General features: G+C 36.7%; 1 protein-coding gene across 1 annotated transcript; it reads right to left on the bottom strand.

Annotated features, from left to right (window-relative positions):
- Positions 1-856: 856 nt before the first annotated feature.
- Positions 857-16,841, bottom strand: LOC131327798 (uncharacterized). Its single transcript, XM_058360929.1, has 2 exons — positions 15,469-16,841; positions 857-1,025 (listed from the first exon to the last, which is right to left on the bottom strand). The coding sequence occupies exons 1-2, from the start codon at positions 16,839-16,841 to the stop codon at positions 857-859; spliced, it is 1,542 nt and encodes a 513-aa protein (XP_058216912.1).
- Between the last annotated feature and the right edge of the window lie 6,320 nt (positions 16,842-23,161).

The following is a 23,161-nucleotide window of genomic DNA, read 5'->3' as shown; positions in this document are numbered from 1 at the left end:
CTATTTGGATAGACACTTGATCAGATAATAAAATTCTTTTTAATTAACAATTTGTGTGCCGATAAACGGCTTTCCTTAACCCAATCGAGCAAAAAAATTACGAAAATCTTATGATTAAGAAGGAAAAAAATTGAACGGTTTCGATCGGGAAGGTTTCATCGCGTGATCAATGTCGTCGGAACAAATATTGATTTTCTTGAAATTTTGTTTAAAAGAGAGGAAAAAATTTATATTCCCCAACCAAATGTAATTTTAGTCGGCAAATATTACTATTCCCTACTAAATTATTTAAATTATTTAGTTGGAAAATGTTTTTCATTTATTAATTTTTTAAATTTGCTTAAAAATAGATATTCGCTGACTAAATGTAATTTTAGTCGGCAAATATTAATATTACCTACTAAATTATTTAGTCGGTAAATGTTTTTCATTCATTAATTTTTTAAATTTAGGAAAACATAGATATTCGCTGACTAAATGTATTTTAGTTGGAAAATATTAATATTCCCTACTAAATTATTTAGTTGGGAAATTTTTTCGTTCATTAATTTTTTAAATTTAGGAAAAAAAATTGATATTCGCCAACTAAATATAATGTTAGTCGGCAAATATTAATATTCCCTACTAAATGGTTTAGTCGGGAAATGTTTTTCATTTATTGGTTTTTCAATTAGGGGAAATATTGATATTCGCCGACCAAATTTATTTACTAGTTAGCAAATATTATTATTTCCCGACTAAATAATTTTAGTCGGCAATTGTGTAATTTCTTATAGTGTTATAAGCTGCCTTTGTGTGCACTACACAGAGGTGCACTTCAACACTCCCGGATCCCAATGGAAGGGATTGGGAAACTTCAATAGGTTGAGGTGGTGTTGTCGTATGCTTGTATGTCTCTAACCTTCTCCAAAAGTGGCTCGTGCTTAAGGATCAAAATATCTTTGGTATGATAGCAAGTGTGGTGATTTCCCTTCACCTTCTTCTTTGGTTCTCTGGGAGAGATACCTTTCAGAATGCATAATCTCCTGCAAATCCAAAATAGAAAATTTAGCGTACATCGTTAAACCTCTTTTTGTCCTCTCCTAGTACCAATTCGTACTACAACCTTCGCTATGAGCATCTAACTACATAGTTATAAGCAAATCCAAATATGTGTATGAATCTATATGCATACACCTCCAGACACTTATTCGTGCATTTCAACAAGCTATAAGCCAATAACTCTATCCTCTAAAAAACCAAGTCGTGAAGCTGCAAAAACCAAGAGAAAAGGTTAACAAGAGTGAGCCAACAGAAAGCTTGACGCAGCGGAACTTACGAAGAGATTAGTTGTGTACTAATTCAAACGAGATAGAACTAGAATCCACAAGCAAATCTTGTGCACAAGGAAAAGTAGAGAGAAACTCTGAATATTATTGATGAAAAGCTGCATAAATATTAGGTTACAACCCATTTTATAGAAAAAATGTATAACCCTAGCAAAACCCTAACTCAAAAATGAAAATTCCTAAAATTTGGGAAAAATAATAAAATTGAAAAAAGGAAAGAAAAACACGACTTTCGTAAAAAGAATAAACTTCTACGGAATTATACGCTAAAAGTTATTAACGAAACAAATATTTCTTAAAACGGCAAAAACGTCCAATTGGAGGCCTAAACGAAAGAATTAGGCCGGAAAACACCATTGATCATCAACCTAGCGTTTATGGGTTTTAACCACAATGCAAAAATAAGTTAGATTACCAAGTTTGGGTCCGATACGAGCTCATCCGAAAGTTGCCAAACCGGGCAATTTGTAATTAAACAACGCTTGGGCTTCCGAGGCTTCGACTGATCCAATTGATCATGAAATTGGGCCTCCACGTGTTCTACATCAAAGCTGCAAAACCCGCAGCATGGGATTTGAAATGGAATAACAAATGGATTAGTATAAGCCATTGGAACAATTTTGGAAAGATGTGCCGAGCGGGTACCACGTGAAATATATCCACCCGGCACCGAAAACTTTCTCCTCCCAAAGGGCAATCTACACCAACTCTTCTTTTTTTATCATGGCTAAAATATAAAAAGGTGTACAGTGTATATGTATGACTTCATTTTGTGTGTTCTATGCATATGCAACGACCAATTTTACCAATCTAAATATCAAGTAATCAACAACTTCCAACAGACTTAATCGTCCCGGAATTTGAGAGAAAATTCCTAAAAACACATATGTTGACTAACAAATGTGGGGAAGGTGTGACCATCCACCCTCCAAAGAGCAATCTGCACCAACTCATGTTTTTAAAACCGTGGCCAAAATGTACGTGAATATGGTTAGTATGACTTCAACTTTTGTTTATAGGCAAATGCACATTTTACCAGTCTAATATTGGTAATTAACGACTTCCGCCGCCTGACTTAATCCAGGAAGATGTAGCAATTTACCCTCTTGAAGAGCTATCTGCACCGAACCAACTACCAACTTCACTTTCTGTTTCTACGCGGATCCAAATTGATTAATTTTATCAATCCTGTCAACTCCTATCCGGCTTAGGGGGTACTTGCACATACTAAACTGGTCGTGTACTAGTTACGCATACCTGCTATACTCAAGGCCGGCTCATAAGTTTTAGAGGCCGGAAGCGAACCTCTTGAATGAGGCCTCAAGAAATTCCGTATGTAAGTATTTGCCGTCCATGGTCGTCTGTCGTTGTCTTCCCTTCCCTTCGACTCCTCAAGCGCGAAGCATGAAGCATTTGCAGCTTGTTGCGTTTCTTTCTTCTTCTTTTTTTGATCGGCCGTGCAATATATCTTCTTGCTGTTCCTTATTATTTTTTTTTTTAACGCCTAGTGTTTCTAATGAGTAATTCCACCATTTGAGGCTATTTTGTGGTTTCTAAATTTTAATTGGGCCTATTTTGTGTGAAGGATGCTGGTGCAATTTTTTTTTGGGCCCCACACACACACATAGGTATTCTAAAATTTTGGGGGCCCTCGTTTTTGAGTTTTTTTGGGGGACCGGAAGTGCAGGCTTCTCCTGCTTTGGCCATAAGCCGGCTCTAGCCTACACTTGCACACACCTGAACTGCAAGCACTTGCACAACTCAGTCACTTGCAACAAAATTTAGGCTCAGATTATCGGCCACATATTACCAAACTGCAGAAAACCCTCCCAACTGCTGTAACACTAACAACTGCAAAAACTAGAGGATCGGCTCGGCTCGTCTCATTTAGTAATTGAGTTGAGCTCGATTTCGAGATTTGAGCTTTTTTATTATATGAGCGGAGCTTGACACTCAAAAGTTCGATCAGCTCATTTATATAAGTTCGGCTCGTTTAAAGACTCTCTTTAAGTAAATTAATTAGTCTGGCTCGGCTCGTTTAGGGCTAAGCTTGTTTACAAACGAGCTAAGCTTGAGCTTAAATTTTAAGTTCGTTTAGCCGAACTCGAGCACTATGAGGTTCGGCTCGGCTCTTTTACACCCCTAAGGCGTGAAACAAACATGTCAACTTATGGATTTTTATCCAATCCTATTGACACTGGAAACAGGAATTAAAGGGAGGCCGGCCGTTGTTGGTTCTCTTGAACCGCGCTCACTCTCAATTTCTTCATTTCAGGCTTTCAATACAAAACGACACACACTCGAAGTAGTACGTAACATTTTACCTTTGGACAGGATGAGCGAGTTTGCCACCGTAGCTTCTCCCTGGATTTGTGGAACCTTCGATCCTTGGTAGTTCTCTAATAAACACCACCAATTACGCGTGTCCTCCTTAATTCTGCATCGCAATCTTCAACGCCTCCGCATTATTATTGTCGCACTTTGATTTGCCGATCGTCACTGCTCAGACCACCAGCCAATGGATTCGATTTCGTTTTACAAGACGTCGCCCTCGATTCTTCTGGCATCGATACCACCCATGCCAGAGTGACTCTCTCTCTCTCTCTCTCTCTCTCTCTCTCTCTCTCTCTGTTTTTATTTAATTTCTGACGTGAAAAATGCTTAATTTTAGTGGTATTAGTAGAGTCAAAGTCACATAATCCTTCAAAATGCCCAGGGTTGGATCCCGCCCTCAATCTTCGGACCTTGCACTTTCAATTCTCGCTCTGACGAATTTTAGTAGTTTGGATGTGTTTCGAAGATACTTTCACGCTCGAGCTCCGCTTATGCACATGAATTACATGACTTAGGCTAGGGTAGAATTCATTGCATTCTTGGGAGTGATGATGTTGCATCGATCATTGGTTATTTCCGTGGAATATGTATCTTTCAACCCACTAGGGTAGCCAATCGTCCATTTGGACCAATCATATTAGAGCATCTCTAGCTACTGTTCAAATTTGAGTAATGTGGTTGGAAAATCTGAGTAAATTTGAGTCTCCCTTGATTTGTGTAAAAATTATATTAATCTAATATCATGAGTTTGAGTCACAGACTGATCCACGTGCGTTTTAGGAGGTTTTTAGCTCAGGTTTTGGTTCTGAGGAAAATTAAAAAAGTAACACAGTCCCTTTGGATAGAGAGAAACGGCGAGAAAAGAAAAAAGAAGGCTCTCTTTTTAGAGAGGGCCAGAATGGATAAACATGTGAGAAATGTTAAGGAGGAGGAATGATGAGTTTTTATTGGCTCATTTTGTTTCTCACCAATTCTCACCAAAAGTGGTGAGATTTGGTGAGAAAGCTTACTCCTTTATTTTCTTCTTCCCTTTTCTCACAATCGGAAGGAGCTCTAAGGGCTGGGGATGAAGATTAAGATGCTCGAAGATCTTCTACTTTTGACTTACCTGATACTTGTGGCTTATTGGTTGTCACCGTGCGTACCCTATAGTATATAAGGTGTGGTCCTGGCTTGGAGGTTCCAATTCGCCATTTTTTTTTTCTTTTTGGTATATCTGAGGTGCATGCGAATTTGTCACGGTACATTTTTAAGAGTAAGAGAATACACATCAGCCATTGGATTAATTCAATCATAATCATTGTAATAATTTATCTTTTAGGGATCCTACACCTTTCTATTTTGTATTATAAAATTGGCAAAAAAGAAGAAGAGACCAACTCATCTTTGCTATTTAAAAACTAGAATTCCGAAGTCCAAAGCATTTCACGTGCAAACTGTGAAGTGTAAGGCTTCAAAAATTCAAGAATTCATGCTTTTAAAATTAAAATAGCACGTGGTGCTTTTAGGGAAGTTAGAACACGATTGCAATAAAATGCTTGAAAATAAATTATTAGATATACGTATAGATGTGTCTAAAGTTGTCCAATCTGCTTGTAGGTATCATGATCTGTATTCGTAGCATTGCTTGCTCGAGTAAACTGTAAAAGGGCTCTTGTGGAATGTGATGGAGTCCCATCGTTGCATCACAAAATTGCACAAGATATCATTGGAAAATAAACTTTTCCTTAAAAGATGATCTCTGCAACTTAATCCCCTAAAATTTCTAGGGATTCCCATTCTGGCGAGGTTTGGAAATCTTTTGACAACATTTCGGCGGTTGATTGATGGAAAATGGTTGAATTTTGGTGATATGGCATGGATGGCTATAGCTAGGGGTGACAAATTGAACCCAGACCCATTAACAAATTCAGACCCATCAATTAGAAAATAGACCCAACCCAACTCATTTATTAGTTGGGTAAGAATGGGTTCAAACCCAGCTGACCCATTATTAGTTGGGTCATAATTGGGCATCAATTGGGTCAACTTAAATGACCCAATGAGCAATGAAAGTAACCCACCAAATTTCATCTCTTAATTGATTTCTTTTTCAAACCCAAACTCATCAATTGGTCTCTCTCTCTCTTCCCCCCTCCCCCCCTCTGTCTCTCTCTCTCTCTCTCTTTCTCTCTCCCTTTCCCACCCCCCAGGAGCCCCCCCTCTCTCCTGTGCCCCCCCCCCCCCCCCCCCCCCCCCCCCGAAAAACCCAAACCCCCAGGAGCCCCCCTCTCTCTCTCTCCTCTGCCCCCAGTATCATGGCCAAAAACCCAAACCCCCAGGAGCCCCCCTCTCTCTCTCTCCTCTGCCCCCAGTATCATGGCCTTCTCTCTTTTTTATTCAATTATTTTGTTCTAAATTACACGCGTTCAAAAATATTTTGAATGGTCCGAATTAAAAATCAATTGTGACCGGTAACAATTATTTTGACCAGTCAAAATTGAAAACACATCTCATCCATTAATTGCGCTAATGGACCTGTGAAATTGTGCTCCGCCGTGAATAAATTTCTCTCATGGTAGTCCCGCAAAGAGTTTGGATTAAAAAATTGACTTATTTTTTTGTCCTTTTTCAAATTTTTTTTGCATTTTTTTTTGTTTTGTGTCATATTTTTGTGACTTATTAATTTGTTTTGATGAGAGGAATCGGAAAAGTAAAAAAATTTGATCGAAACTTATAATTTTTTGAATAAAAACAAAAAAAAAATCAATAAGACAAAAAAAATTACTTATTCTCGTCTTTTTGAAAAAATTTATGAGTTTCGATCATAATTTTTTTTTACTTTTCTAATTTTTTGATCAGAATTTTTAGTATATATGTAATTGGGTTAATGGGCGGGTCGGGTTTGCTTTAAAATATATGGGTCGGGTTGGATATGGGTAATTAGACTCATAGTGAATGGGTCTAAATGGGTCAATGACCCATTAAAGACCCAACCCACTAACAACTTACCCAATTTGATCCAAACCCGTCCGTTTGCCACCCCTAGCTATAGCCATTTGTGGTTCAATATATTTGGAATCAAAGATATGCCATTTTTGAACCAAGTTTGGCACCCCATTGGAGCCTCATGGATTGAAATAATTGTTGCCAAATTTGGACAATAGCACCAAGTTTGACAAACATTGGCTTGTCTTAGTAGAATCATATTGTTACATAATTTCGACTCCAAAGTGAGTGTTGCTTCAGAAGGGATATAAAGGAAAGCACTACATGAAAATCATTAGTTGTCTTTAATGAATGGTTTTAGAGTTTATTGATGCAACATACGTAGAAATGAAAACAAGACGCGAATCTTCCGTCACTCACGTACAAAGATAACTCTTCTACAAATTTGTTGAATCCTAAAAAGGTGGCAAATTGGCGGGTAGAAATGGATCACATGTCAAATATGGGTCGGGTCAAACCCAAACCCGCTCGACCCGACCCGGGGGTTTTTTTTTTTTCCCTTCCCAAACACAGCTTCCCTCTCTTTTGATTGCTCGCTCTCTTCCTCGTAGATTAAGCATCACCACGAGATTTCCATGATTGGAACTTCTGTTTTTCTTTCCTGAATATTTAGTTATTAATTTTTTCCTTAGCTGAAATTGTTTCCTTCTCTCTCTCTCTCTCTCTCTCTCTCTCTCTCTCTCTCTATATATATATATATATATATATTTTTTTTTTTTCCCTTGATAATTTTGTCTCTATATTTGTGTTTTTTAATAAATTTGGCTCTGGATTCGCTGAGAACCAATTTCTAAGCCTTTCATCAAACAGTTCCACGAGTGAAAATTGGTAACTTATGGAGCTTGATGGTCGAGATCCAACCTTCAGTCCTTGGCGACGACGATCGCGATGACAGTAAGGTGGAGAGGATCACGCCTGCCTAGACTCAAATTGCTCTTGGTGATCCATAAAAAAAAAGTTTTTTTTTTATCGGCAAAAAAAAATTGATCTTTTTTGAAAGATCTCATCGAGATCTTTTAAACGATGCAAAAAAATTAATTTTTTATTTTCGTAAACTTATTATTTTTAAGGCTGAAAATTTTAGAAAAAATACTAATTTTTTTGAAAGATCTCATCGAGATCTTTTAAACGATGCAAAAAAATTAATTTTTTTTATTTTCGTAAACTCATTATTTTTAAGATTGAAAATTTTAAAAAAAATACTAATTTTTTAAGAAGGTGCAGTGGAACGGGACTTGGAAAACGAAAGAGTAGGCTCCATGCTTTCGTAATTTTTTATACTCCACTGAATTGCCCTTGTCAGCTCATATCATGACCCTTTAATTGGAAAAACGACCTTGGTATATCCATTTGTTTGTTACACGTGGCTTGTGGATAGTGGTGGAAGATGGGAGCTGTGTGGGACCGAATGGGGTTGGATGGGTTTTGGGCCATTGATTGGTTACTTTGATCAGATGAAGAGGGATGGAAGAGTTTTTGGGCTGTAGGTGATAATTTGCCAGCGACGGAAAAGGACGTTGGAGTTTACAGGTTCGTTGAGACAGTCCAGCCCTCAGGAGTGATTATTGGCAGGTGGGTCTTTTAATTCCAATCCACATTGAACTCATTTTCAACCCGTCTAAACCGATATAAATATGAGTTTATATGGGTTCAACCCATATCAACCCATTATGTAATATGGACTGATTGGGTTGAATTATAAATGAACGAATTGAGTTGAGTTATAAATGGACGGATTACAAAAATATGAATTATGATTGCCACCTCTAATTATTACCAGAAATATAGGAAATCAAGAGATACTCTATCAACTCTATCATTAGCCAGCATGCACGAAGTACCAAAAAGGAAAATAAGATATAAGGAAATAAAATCAACCATAATTTTATTGACCTAACCTTGAAAATTGGAAACTAAATACTTCTGCAATATTCTGAATAGAACAAACATATTAAATGAAATATACTAATTAAACCAAATTAATTAAAACAAAATACGACTTTCTCGGAATTCGCCCTGCATCAGTTGTCCAACACTACGACTCATGTCACTGCTTTCCTGAAACACCAACCAATTAATTGAACATCAATCTCGCAAACAAAAGAAGCAATTTTTATGTCTTTTTTTTTTTGAATCTTCGATTTATACATAAAATAAAATAAAAAATGTAAGAGATATTGGTGTATTACATAGGAAAATATACTAAATTCCTAGCTTACATTTTTTTTCACTTAAAAAAAATTGCTGTACAAGTATTACGAGGCTTTGTGTATTTGGACCATAGTCTTATAGAGAGCAATCCAACAGGGAAAGGGAAAATGCTTCTTTTTTTTTTTCTACCGGCAAAAGGAAAATCATTGTAAATTACGTGAAATATATTTTTCTTTTTCAGTTCATGTTTTCATTCGCTCTGTGTATCGATTCTTTATTCCAATACTTATCAAATGGAGTAATACCCGAAAAGAATCAGAAAGAAATACCCGAAAAGTATCGGAAAGAAATATCGATATATACATACGTTTTGCAACAACGGGTGCTTCTGGAGACGGCGGCTTGATTGATGAAGAAGGCTGCCCCATCTGGAATTATACACAAGAATTTTCTTCTTATTTTCCTTGAGATGTGAAAATATCGAGTTTTTCAAGGAGATTAAAAAAGAGGGAACTGGAATTAGTTTTTTAATTTTCTTTAATCTTCCTAAGCATAAAAAGTGAATTAAAAGGAAAATCCGAAGGTCAAAAAACATAAATAGTAGGTTGTGTAGTATATACCTACACACACATATTAGATGAAAAATTGAGAAATTTATTTACAAGTATAGTTTTAGAAATATTTTTTTTCCAGAATAATTTGATCAAAGTTTTGGAATTATGATTAAAGTGAGTGTCTTGGCAAATAACCATGTCATTCCATATGAAGTTCTATACAAAAATCATGTGTGGTTTGGTATCATATAGTAGTTGTCATAGACTTTGCTTATGAGCCAAAAAGGGTTTTTAAATTTTTTTTTGGAAAAAAAACCGAAATGGTCCCTGTAGTTAAATGTTTGTGTCAACTTGGTCCCTCTAGTTGTAAATGGCTCAATTTATACTCTGTACTTTTCATTTTGTTCCAATTTGGTCCAATTGCTAATTGCCGTTAGTCCGCCGTTAGTCTTTTTAAATAAAGACAAAAATAAGCCAATAAAAACAAAACTAAGCCAATAAGCCAATTTTTTTGTATTTATTCAAAAAAAATGGATTTCAATGGTAATTTTTTACTTTTTAGGTTCCTCTCGTCATAACGAAATAATAATTCCGAAAAATTGACAAAAAAACTAACAAATACGAAAAAAATTGAATAATGACAAAAAACTAAGCCACTTGGCTTATTTAGCCGAACAACCCCTGAATTTATGTAATATTTTGACTTTTGGACATAGTTCTTTATCATGTTGTGACTTTTGGATCTATGTCATGTTGTGACTTTTGGACATGGTTCTATATGCATTTTCAGTACTATGTAGAAAAATAGGCATCTCAGTATTTGTCCACAAGTTGAACAGGTAGACAATAGCAATAGTTATGTTGCTTCATGGCTGATCATGAAAATGCTGAATTAGAGGGCAACTTTTTGTAGGGAATTATAACCAAATTTCTTCTCAGGTGCTTCCTTATCAATGGAGAATGGAAGAATGAGCTGTGTTTTGGTTCAGAGGTATATTAGGTAGGCTTGTGCAAAAAACCCGTCCACCCGCGACCCGACCCAACCCGAAGGGTCCCGGGTGGGGTTGAACATGTGCTTCAGACAGGCACGGGTTCATTTTCTATTAAAAATCAGATTTTGGTTCGGGGTCCGAGTTGGTGCGTTTCTTACCCGACCCGACCAATTCATAAAGATTAATTCAGTTCTTGGTCAGACCTGACCCGACGTAAAGAATCGAGCTCGCGGACGATTCTTACCCCTTTTCGGTTCGGTTTGTGGGCCTAAACATTTGTTACCCGCCATGTCGGGTCGGGGGTCAAACCTGATCGCCCGACCCGTGCACACCCCTAATATTAGGGTAAGAGGGGAATGAGAGAATTACTGTTTTAACCCCAAAAAAGGGGCCATTTGATTTTGCTGTTAACAGGACTAACGATGGACTAACAGCAGTTAGTAATTGGACCAAGTTGAAACAAAATGGAAAGTACATAGTGTAAATCGAGCCAATTACAACTACAGGGACCAAGTTGACACAAACACTTAACTATAGGGATCATTTCAGTTTTTTTCCCTTTTTTTTTTATAGGCAAAAAGTTTATTGAGAAACTTGAATACCCAAAACAAATTGAATCCCAACAAAAATTAATGAAGCTCAAACAACCATTAACCACAACTGTTAGCAAGTGGGGTCAAGTGGTCAACACCCAAACACCGTCTTTCGACCAAACAGACATAGATCAGCGGTCAAGAATTTTTAATTTTGTGAGTGAGGTTTGAGTGTTGTGTTTGAAATTGATTTCTCTCTTTTCTCATCGATAAGCTAAAATAAAACTAATTTTGAATTATGATTGATTTTCATAATCTCATTTCAATTTGTATATTCTAAAAGGTAATCTAGAATTCATGTTGAAAATTAAACTCCCCTCCTAAACAAGTATGCCGTGTTTGCATCGAGAGATTCATGATCTGGCTTTCATGAAATAATTTGTAGAAGGCTTATGCATAAAAAAAATACGAAACTACTTATGAATAAAAATTTTAAAAAAATACTAGACTGTCAATATTATTGAGAGTGAAACCTGGAGAATAGTGTTGTTTACAAATGTGGGTTTCGGGCAAAGCTTGCATTGCGCTGTCCCTATGTCCAACGATCCAACCTATAGAGAGAGAGAGAGAGTCATGTTATACATATGCACATACGTTATTCACTCAAAAATATGAATGAGAGAGGGAAAAATAAATTGATTTATAAGTTTTTTTTATCCACAATTGATTTATAGTTAGTTTATAGGTTTTATTAATAGCTTGTTTGGATTGAGCGATTTCGGGAGAAAAGAAAGGGGAAGGAGGGAGAACTCAATCTCTCCTCCGTTTGGATGAGCCACAAGGCGAGAAAGGGTGAGAAGGGGCGGGAGACGAGGGCCCCCTCAAAGCCCGTTTTTGTTTCTCGCCACTTTTGGCGCAATTCCGTGAGAAAGGAGAAGAGAGAGGCGCGTGGGTGAGAGTATAGATCTCACTCGCTCAACTTCTGGCAACACGTGCGGGCTACGATGGCGTTTTTTCGTCGTCGGACCAGTGACTGTGCGGTCGCCGGAGAAGAGAGAGGAGAGTTCCAGGTCGCCGGAGAAGAGAGATAGAGTTTCAGGTCGCCGGAGAAGAGACCAGTCGCCGGAGATGGGAGTGAGAGTTTGATTTCTCATGTGTATTTGGATGGGTTGGTGAGAAACCACACCCCTTTCTTTTTTTCCCTCACTAATAAGGAAGATTGTTCCCCTTTCTTTCCCTTTCTCAACTGGGCAGCCAAAGGGGCTGTAAAGGTTTTTGAAAGAATCGATTGGGTTTTTTTAAGGGTAGGTTGCCATAATGACTCGAATTGATACCAACAAGCTAGGGAAAAAAATATCATTGGGATGAGTTTTTTTCTTTAAACGTCACAAGACATTGACTTTTTTTGGCTTGCCCTTCAATTATGTTATGTAAAATTACTACGAGAGTTAACCTCCTTCCGTAAAAGTCGAACCTTAGACTTACCACTCTAAAGGAACGACACAATCAATGAAAGGGTGTATCGAAGTGAGTGATGCGATATAAAATCTGAGGATACCATAGTGATAACATAATTCAATTATGTCTGACTAGATATTCTTCTTTAGGGGAACAAATTTCATGCATACTGCAGATAAAAAATTAAAAAAAAACATGAATTTTTCGAGACTCACATTATATATGTAATGCACAAGAGTATAAATATATATACTAATCTCTCTGTCTCTTTCTATGTATACTAATCTCTATGTATGCACAAAAGTATAAATCTGTACCTCAATGCGATTGTTGCAGTAGGCGCAATGGGCATAGCAATTGCCTTCAGGGGTCACATATATATCCATGGTGTTTGCTTTAATTCTCTCCCGAGTTGGTATATATTATTACAGAAACTAGTAGAAAAGAAGTGGTTTTGATGTTTGAAGCGTGAGCTATATATAGCTTCAAAAGTGGCAAATACGGTAGTTAATAAGGAATTTAGCTAACAATTGCGGTATCTTTTTTGGAAAGAGTAAAAAAAAAAGTAAAGAAATCTAGGGTTTAATAACTATCATTCATGCATGCTACTCCAACTTCTTAATTTATGTTAGCATCCATGAATCATAGTTATTAAACCCTAGATTTCTTTACTTTTTAATTATATATATATATATATATATATATATATATATATATAATTAAAAAGTAAGAGCGCCTTTACCGTATTAAGCTAAGGACGTCTCTTTCCCTACCAATTTGCGATGATCCAAGCTGCTCAATATGTTCAAAACGTGATTGAAATTAATATGAAATTTATGCCCGTGCACGAAATTTATACTTATTACGTTTGTATATTAAATACTCCGTATGATTGAAAAATTTATTGTATGATTTAATCAAGTTTTACGCGTTTGAGTTTGTTTTCATCCTCGTCCCACTCAGCACTTTTAGGACTTTTTCCGTTTTTGTCCTTATTCAAACTTTTGTAAATTATTGATCCGTCTTGACAAAAAGAATAAAAAAAGTAAAAAAATTCTACTTTTACCCAACTATATAATGTCAATAACACGTAATAAGATCATAAAAAAAAATGATTTTGATAGGAATTATCTACTACATACTCTTTAATTAATAATCATTTCCTCTTCTCTCCCAATTATAATATCGCATAAAAATAGAATCTATATTTTTTCAATTTTCCTTCTATACCAACACGATATACAGAGAGAAGGAAATGGAAGAGTACTATATGCTTGCCAACGTGCATACCAAAACAAGAAGGAAAAATATATTTCTAAGGAATGATTTGTTAAGGAAACAAGTAAGATTCTACATGTTCAAACATCCTATTTTTGCACTTTTTAATTAATTTTATATAAACTCGCAGGAAATATCATAAGGGAATCACTCGTTCTTAAATGATTGTGTTTTGGCGGTATAAACAAAAGTAGACTTCTTTCCATGAAGTGCAAGGAGCTTTTTTCCCTTCTCATTTTAACCTCTCTTTTTTTTAAATAGACCCCATTGTGCAACCCAAACTTCTAGGGCAGCTAGCTTAGCCACACCGGTCACGGCCCTCCACTTACGTACTTCAGGATACTCACTCGGTGAAGAATCAAATCACAGACCTTGAGAAGTACTATCAAAACCTGGACACCCGCGCCCGAATTAGTGGGGCAACCCCTATGTGTGTATGTTACTTACACTTTCCAATTTCAAAAATCACAAACCATTCTTTAATTTAATTTATTACCTTTTTCATTGTTTTGGAAACACTAAAATCTCTTTCCCCATTTAGCCAATTGGCCGGCCAACTTCCAGCACACCTAACCTAATCATTTGCTGGCATTTTACGTCCTGTTTTTTTAGAGGTACACGTGCATTTTCTGAGGGTAGCAACTCCATGAAAGTGAAGCCATGGTTTAAATATTAGGTCTCCAGTCTCTACCTTGCCAATTCCACCCAGCTAACAGCATTGTGGCCTGGGGGTATTCTTGTTTTTTCCTTTTTTGGCCATTCTATAAACCTGATATTCGCACAGGGGTCGTTAAGAGGGCATATCCAGAATAAAGCTTGAGGGCAGACACCAAGCATCCTTGACTCTAAGAGACTCTGGTGAAGCCTTAACAGCCTTCCAAGCACTCAAGCAAGCCCTAATTAATATCTTCTGAAATTCTTTGGATAACAGCATCTGAATTGGATCCCAGGTTCGAAAAGATCCTAGAGTTCCTTTCTCTCCATAAGTGGTATGTAGTAGCTGCTAGCCCCAACTTCAACACAGTACTAGTGATGGATCTTTTGAGCACCGAAAGCCAAGCACCTAAGAATTTCATCCCCAAACCTCTGAAGAGGACTGAACCTTCCACACTTCCCCAAAATCTGATTCCATACCAAAGAAGAAAATTGGCATTGCAGGTAAAAAAAAACCCGCCAATAAAGGCTATTTTAGGCATAGTATATGCAGGCCCGGCCCTGAGTTTTCCGGGGCCCTAGGCGATCAATCAATTTGGGGCCCTTCACATCTACAAATGAAATATTTTCAAAAAATACAAATTATCCCAAATCTAAGACTTGCAAATACTTATATGTCCAGGTCACAAAAATTACAGTACAATAACTAATAACTATCACTTGAACATTGCTCTTCTTGCATTTTTAGAGGCAAATAAATCAATTAAGCTTCCATAGTCTAGTTTTGCTGCGAAATCATTTTCAATGGATAGAATGGCTAACCCATTCAACCTTTCTTGTGACATGGTTGATCGAAGATAATTCTTGATTAGTTTCAACTTTGAAAAGCTTCTTTCCCCCGATGCAACTGTAACCGGAATAGTCAAAAGTATTCTATAAGCAATCCATGAATTCGGAAAACAATTGTCCATAGTCTTCAAATGATTGGGCACTTCAATGGTTTGTTGACTTCCTTTGGCAATCCATCTTTCAAGACTTTCAGCTCCAAAGATAACTCTCTTCTATCAATATCTGAAACCCCACCATGTTTTAAAAATCTTTCAAGGTTCTCACAGCAAGTCTTCAAAGATTCATCGCTGGTCTTTTTCAAGTTAAACAAAAAACAAAGTTTGCCTCATATACTTTGAATTGCTCAAACCTATTCTTGAGTGACGAAAGACCTTTGTCAACAATATACAAGAAGTAATTAACTCTGAAGGATTCTTCAAACAATTGGGTCACTTCTTCACTAATATCCTCGTCAAATTGTTTCTTTCTGCAAATAATGCGTTTTTCAACAAATGAAGGTTCAATTTTCATTTCACTTGCCATTTCTTTAGCTTCAACCATTGCCTCCACGAAACCATTTTCTCTATACCTTTCAAAATAGGTAATAAGTCCTTTCAATTGCTTTACAGCAACATCTATATCCATATCTTCACTTTGAAGGAGCTTGCTAACAGAGTTAACAGCAAACAACAAATTGTACCAAATAGCAATGCAAAACAAGAACTCAAAATTCTCAAGTTCATGAGTAACTAGGGATTTAGCTTCACTCTTTGCCAACGCCTCTGTGGTAGTATTTGCCAAGATAACTAAAGCATCTCTTATTTGTGGAGCATGGTACCTTAGTGGTTTGACACTTTCAATGCGACTTTCCCAACGCGTTTGTGACAATTGCTTAACCGTGAAACCTTCCACATTATCTTTCAAAATAGCCCATCGTTGAACGGAAGATGCAAACAAAACATATATCCGTTGTACCACACCAAAGAAAGTTTTTGCTTTAGAGGAAGAGTTGGCCATATCACAAAGCACAAGGTTGAGATTATGACAACCACATGGCGTATAGAATGCTCTAGGATTAAGCTCAAGTACTCTTGTTTGAACGCCTTTGTTTTTTCCTTTCATGTTAGAACCATTGTCGTATCCTTGTCCTCTTAAATCACCAATATCAAGTTCAAGGCTAACTAACGCTTCTTGAAGTTCACCAAAAAGTCCCATTCCTGTTGTATCATCCACCTTCAAAAATTCCAAAAAAAACTCTTTCACCATAATTGGACTTGTTGAAACATCCACACATCGCAAAACAAGAGACATTTGTTCTTGATGGCTTATATCCGAAGTACAATCAAGTATGACTGAAAAATATTTCGCTTGTTTGATTTTTGACACAATTGCAGTTTTGACTTCCCCGGCCAACAATTGTATCCATTCATTTTGAATTTTGTGACTCAAATAATGGTAATGAATCTCACCCTTTTCTATCCGTCGCAAGTGCTCTTGCATTGTTGGTTCAAACTCGGCAATCATTTCAACTGTGCTTAAAAAAACTCCATTGTTCTCTTCATAAATCTTCTCATGGCTTCCACGAAAAGGCAAATTATTCTTCGCAAGGAATTTCACAACAGCAATTATCATCAATAATACCCGTCTCCAATGTTCTCTTTCTTTGCTAACTTGGTCTTGTGCACTCTTATCTATTGTTTGATTCTTCCCCAATCTTTTCTCTAGCTCAATCCATTTGCTCATGCAAGTAATGTGATCGTTACAACTTCATGGCCTTTAAGTCTCTCACCAATATTTTTCCAATCTTTAAATCCTTCAGTAGCCAATTGAGTCTTATTTCCTTCTTGCTTAAACAACTTACAACAAAAGCAAAAAACTCTATCCAAAACCTCCGAGTATATTAGCCATTTCCTATCAAGTTTTTCTCCATTTGCTAAATGCCGAATGTAATAAATGGAGGAGAAATGCCTAGCATTAGCGTCCTTAGAGAAGTTTACGTCGCAATCTCTTCTCACAGGACCTCTCTCTACTAATAAATCTCGTAAATTATGATCAATATTTTTCCAATTATTCGGATCATCAATATTCAAAGGTTCACATTCAACATTCATCTCCTCATCTTGATTGGCTTCTCCACTCCCTAAACTCCCATTTCCTTCTTCATTCACCAAGTTTTCGTTTTCGTTATTCACCAAACTTTCAACTTCTTCATTCACCAAATTTTCATTATTCTCCAAACCTTCATCTTCTTTATTTTCCAAGTCTTCAGCCGAATGTTCTATCGGTTTACTGGCCGTAACGAATTTATCAATAGCCCCTGTTTGAGATTTGAGTAAACTTTCGACTCTTTGCTTCTTTTTTCTCTTTTCATATCCAGACGGGTAACATCTTTTAAGCTTCATGATAAGCTGGGGTAAAAGGAAAAAATGAGAAGGGTATTAATCATGTAACACACTTTCTCTTGTTCTATTGATTAAAGCAAATTTTATTAGACTAAGATATATATAATGTTAGGTTATCAATGAACTCTCCTATATGCCTATTTTATTCTATATGCACCACCACATTCCAACATATTTTATTCTAAAGGAATAAGAAACAAGAGCACAACCCTATTTTCTAATAGGCTGATGGCTAAATCGGCTGATGGCTTTATTCTAAAGGAATAAAAAACAAGAGCACAACCCTATTTCAAAGCAAATCACACGGCTGAATCAGATGGCCTTAAGGCCCTTAACCCTATTTTCCAGCAATTAAACAAATAGTTCTCAATTTCCCAAATCCATAAATAAATAATACTTGCAAAAGACAAAAGCATAAACAAATGCCTAAAGCCCATACCTGGTAGTCTGGTCGATTGATTTCTTGCCGAGTTGCCGCGAAAACTGATTCTTGTATTCACGTTTTTACCTCTTCAAGAATCAAGGGTAGGAGCTAAAAGTATTTTGGGGCTTTGTTGGGTTAGGGTTACAAGTAGGAATGTAGGAGATGAAATTTGTGGGTGAGACTGAGAGACAAAGCGAGAATAGAGAAGGTGAGAGGAGAAGCTGAGCCGCCGACGTTGGGTTGGGTAACTTGGGGTTTTCAAATTTCAATTCTTACTATGAGACCAGAGGCAGAGAAAGACGACGTTGGGTGGTTCTATTGTGTTTTTTTGTTTTCTTTTTTTCCTTTTAAGATTTGTCTCAGGAATTTCAGAATTGGGCCGAAAAAATCTTTCGGGCCTTGTTTTAAAATGGGGCCTCACTCAGTTAAGGTAACTTTGGGTACAAATTTTGGGCCTAAAGACTCCTAATCTAGTATACTAACTTATAATGGTGGGGGGCCCTAATTTTGGGCCTTTTTGGGGGGCCCCTAGGCCACCGCTTGGTGGGCCTAGGCCCAAGGCCGGCCCTGAGTATATGTAGACTTCCAATATGAGTCTCGTGTTACGGTTTTTCCCTTAATCTGTTGAGTATTCAGTATATTTCCATGTTATTTGTATTTCTTTGAACTAGAGATTCCTAATTCGGATGTCTTTACTCTTTAGCACTAGCATCTTCTTTCCATGTTTATTTCAATTAATCGATTTAGCTTTGGGATGTACAGGAAGCCAAAAATTGCATACCATGCTTTGGAAAGTATTAATTTTTGGGTAATGAACTACTTGTGCTAGTTAATTTAACACACGACTATTGAGTAGTTAATCCTTTTCTTCTTCTTTTTGGTCTAAACTATGACTCCTTTGAGAATTATCATATCTATGGCTTTTCTCAATTTGCAGTGCCTCTCATCAAACACATCCGAGAGCAAAAACAAATGCATCTTGAAGCACTTACACTACTCAAATGTGTATGTGAGGAAATTAGATCTTGGAATGACTCAAATGCTTTCCGATCATTTGTCAACGATGTAGTTATTAGTGCAACAAGGTTAGGGATTCACGAGGTTATAGAAGAGATTGTGGATTCATTTCCCAAGATAATTTCGACGTTGGACAGTGACAATCATACCTTATTTCATAAAGCAATTATATATCACCATGAAAATGTGTTCAACCTCTTGCATCAAATGGGTGATCAAAAAGTATATGGTACATTTTTTCGGGACAATCATGATGACACTATGTTGCACTTAGCTGGAAGATTGGCACCCTGTTTGGACCATATATTCACCGCCCGTCGATAATCGGCCGAAAGGTGGGAATTATGGGAATGCAACCTATTTTATTATTATTTTTGGTATTTGTATTTTAATAACATGTGCAGGACACTTGGCGTATCTCTATTACTTGGAGGTTGAAAGGACACATGGCATTGTCCTATACACTTGGCGGTTGAAAAGAACACTTGGCATACTCCTACACACTTTGATGTTAGTGGGAAGTTATTTGGACAAGTGGAAGCAAAGGAGAATGAGAAGTATTGAAGAAGTTGGGAAGTTATTTCCTGCGCATATTTGTTTTCCTATAAATAGCCTTTTTAGGCATCATTGTAAGGACACACACAAACAACGCCAATCAGGCCTTTATCTTTTCTTTTCTAGGAGTAGAGTTAACTTGTAATTGCTCACTCAATCATCTCGATTGATTGTTCTTCTACTTTGAGGGTTAATAAAGTCCATTTTGTTAATCTTCTTCCATACTTCATCCACTTCATTGTTTGTTTCCAAAGAAGTCCTGAAATACGGCAAGGAACCAAACTCCACTTTTCACACCCACATTCCAGCAAGCTTACGATACAATTTCCCGTCGATTGGAGAGAAAACAAGAATTTTGGTAACACACCCCAAAGAAAACTCGATCTTGTTCCTGGTGCAGCTTTGTAGATGCAACGTGAGTTACAATGGTTTAAGGTGTGGCATCTTACTTTCTAATTTTCTAAGGATTGCTTACAAATATACATATTCCTTTCAACATGCATGCATGCGTAACAGTTATGAGCCAAACATACATATATGTGTGTGTCTGCAGGCTGTGCATGTACGGGCATGTTGATAATAGCTTGTCCCATTTAGCAAAACGACACAACTAAAACTAGCATTTGATGTTGGACGATCTTCCTTTCATTTTTGTCAGTCGCATTTCGGTTAGATATTTTGTTTGTTTTCGTAACAGAGCTAGGTTTGAAAAGCTTATGGGTAAGACTCTTTCATCATTGATTTGATTGACGCTCCCTTGGGCTAAAATTGCAAGTCATTTGATGGTAATCCTTGTTATAAGCATCTGCCATGTGAATAGTCCTTTTCAGACCTAATCCCACATCAATTGATTAGTACTATCTAACTAGTACATGAATACATATATGGGCGGTATCTCCGGTCATTTAATGGGGGAGATGACCGAAACTTGCCACTTACATGCCACTTACAGACTCTAACTAGCAATAATGTTGACAAGATGAGATGGGCAGTTTGTCAAATCTATTATGGATCAATGAAATTTTGTTGAATCGCTTTTACATATTTCTCCTAAGACCAATTTGTGTTAAGTAAGGTATCAATTAAGTATCTTATTGCATTCGACATTGCAACTACGAGTCTATTTTTTTAACAGTCACAGAGAATGACAATATGTTACCAACAAAGGTACTCCGGGTACGGGCCCAACAATTTTAACGATTAACTCTTATACAACCATAGACATCCTTATACACATACATACATATACATACATATATATATATATGTATATATATATATATATATGTGTGTGTGTGTGTGTGTGTGTGTACAAGCCTATATTTTGTATATACTCTCAAGTCCTAGTGATACCCAAATGGGTTGTGTGAATAAAGTTTTAAATATGTGTACGTATATATTCTTTCTTTGATGGATGAGTCATTTGTATATGTTTGTATTACTTTGTAGTTTATGTGCTATCATGTAGGAAATGGAGAAACTAGTAGTGCTCTTATATACAGAGTGGCGAAACACCTCTAATGACATGTCTGCAATGGTCTTCACTAGAGAGCATAAGAAATTAGTAGAGGAAGGACAAATGGATGAAAGACACTGCAAACTCATGCACAATTGCGGTAGCACTCATTGTCACCGTGGTATTTGCAGCCGCAATCATTGTTCCTGGCGGCAACAAGGAGGCCACTGGGCTCCCCATTTTCTCCAAAAAGATAGCATTCATTGCCTTTGCAGTTTCAGATGCAATCTCTCTCTTCATGTCCATGACTTCTCTGTTGATGTTCTTGTCCATCCTTACATCTCGCTATGCTGAATCAGATTTTCTCTTTGTTCTTCCCAAGAGATTGATAATTGGTCTGTTTACTTTGTTCCTATCCATAACAACCATGATTGTGGCCTTTAGTGCCACACTCTATCTTTCGTTTTGGCATGATAAGTTGGGGATACTTATTCCGATGGTTGTACTAGCCAGTTTAATTACCAGTCATGTCTTTTGTGTCACTCCAATTTCCCCTCCTTGTGGATCTCATTTCAACAACGTATGGTTCTGGCATTTTTGGCAAGCAAAGTGATCGGCCCTTTTATTAACATGATTAGCATTTGTGGGAAGATAATTAAGATTGATTGCGGTAGTTTCACTACAAGAAAAATGAAAATTAGTGACGAAAACGTGGCGACGAAATTTAATTTTGTCACTAAATGAGTATATTTGGCGACGAAAAAATAAATTCGTCACTATTTTGATAACTTTCGTGACGAAATAATTTCGTCACCAATTATACCTGTTTAGCGACGAAAAAAATATTTTCGTCACTAAAGGTACCCATTTGGCGATAAAATACATTTTTCGTCGCCGAAAGCTTAGAAAAGGTGACAAAATTATTTTTTGTCGCCAAAGATAATCATTTGGTGACAAAAAATATATTTCGTCGCCAAATGTGAGCAATTTAGTAACGAAATATTTTTTCGTCACCAAATGCTTAACTTTATTTTTCGTCACCATTTTAACGCTTTCAGCGACAAAAAATATATTTCGTTGTCAAATGGGTACCTTTCGTGACGAAATTTATGAATTGCGCTTTGTCACTAAATGTATTTCAGACATAACTCTTTACTAAAATCTCCGATTGAGATAATTCAAATTGGGTTTGAACAATAATTCAATTGCCTACAACTTTCATGTTTATCAAAATTGCTAATTTTAATGTTTAAAGGTCCAAAATTACATTCGAAGTATATTTTCATGTTAAACATATGTGTTATATATTAGATATTTCAAATATTTACTGAAAAGTGTGTGTAGTGCAGTTGGTTGGAGCTTGCGCGAAAAACTCAAGGGACTCAGGTTCGAAACCCAGCAGGAGCAAGAAAGATGGATTTCTTTTCCCATATGGAAACATCTTTCTCAACGAAAAATTTCGTCACCGATTTTTTATGTTAGTGACAAAAAATTTCGTCACCAATGTGACCCATCGGTGACGAATTTTTTTGTCGTCAAAAAGCACAATAAGTGAGGAAAAAAATTTCGTCACCAATTATTCACTTTTTGGTGACGAAATATTTCGTCATCAAAAGGCACTATAGGTGACGAAAAATAGATTTCGTCACCAGGTAGGAATCCTCGACAACCTTTAGTTAACAAATTTTTTTCGTCACCTATATTATTTGTGACGAAAAACATGCAATTTGTGACGATTTTCATTCGTCACCCAATTGAATTTTTCTTGTAGTGTTTGCTGGAAGACAAAGTCAATTGGGTGGGACTTGATGAGAGAAGACAGAGAGGAAGTGAGTGAGGTTCTTATGAGTTAGTGGGTGAGAAGTTATGAATGTGTTTGATTAATGGTTATGTTGGTATTGGATTAGTGTTGTACATCTAAAGGTTTTGGAAGCGAGAGAGAGGGGAACTATGTCATGTGTGTGAGTGTTTGAGGGTTGCGTGATTTGTATTTTTTGTAATTTTGTATATGATGAAGAGTGTTTAAATTTGTGTGAAATTCTATTTGTTCACCCACCAACATTTGGTATGAGAGCATAGGTGAAGGACATTGGAAAAAGTTTGGGATGGGTAGAAAGATAAGAAAGTTTTTTTCTATTTAAAAAAATACACTATTCTTTGTGGGTATACATAGACCAACTTACAAATGGGCTCCTATCCCAGTTAACTC

The sequence above is a fragment of the Rhododendron vialii genome, chromosome 5a (genome assembly GCF_030253575.1).
Source record: "Rhododendron vialii isolate Sample 1 chromosome 5a, ASM3025357v1".
In the NCBI taxonomy this organism is placed as follows: Eukaryota; Viridiplantae; Streptophyta; class Magnoliopsida; order Ericales; family Ericaceae; genus Rhododendron; species Rhododendron vialii.
This window is presented reverse-complemented; position numbering and strand designations above follow the sequence as displayed.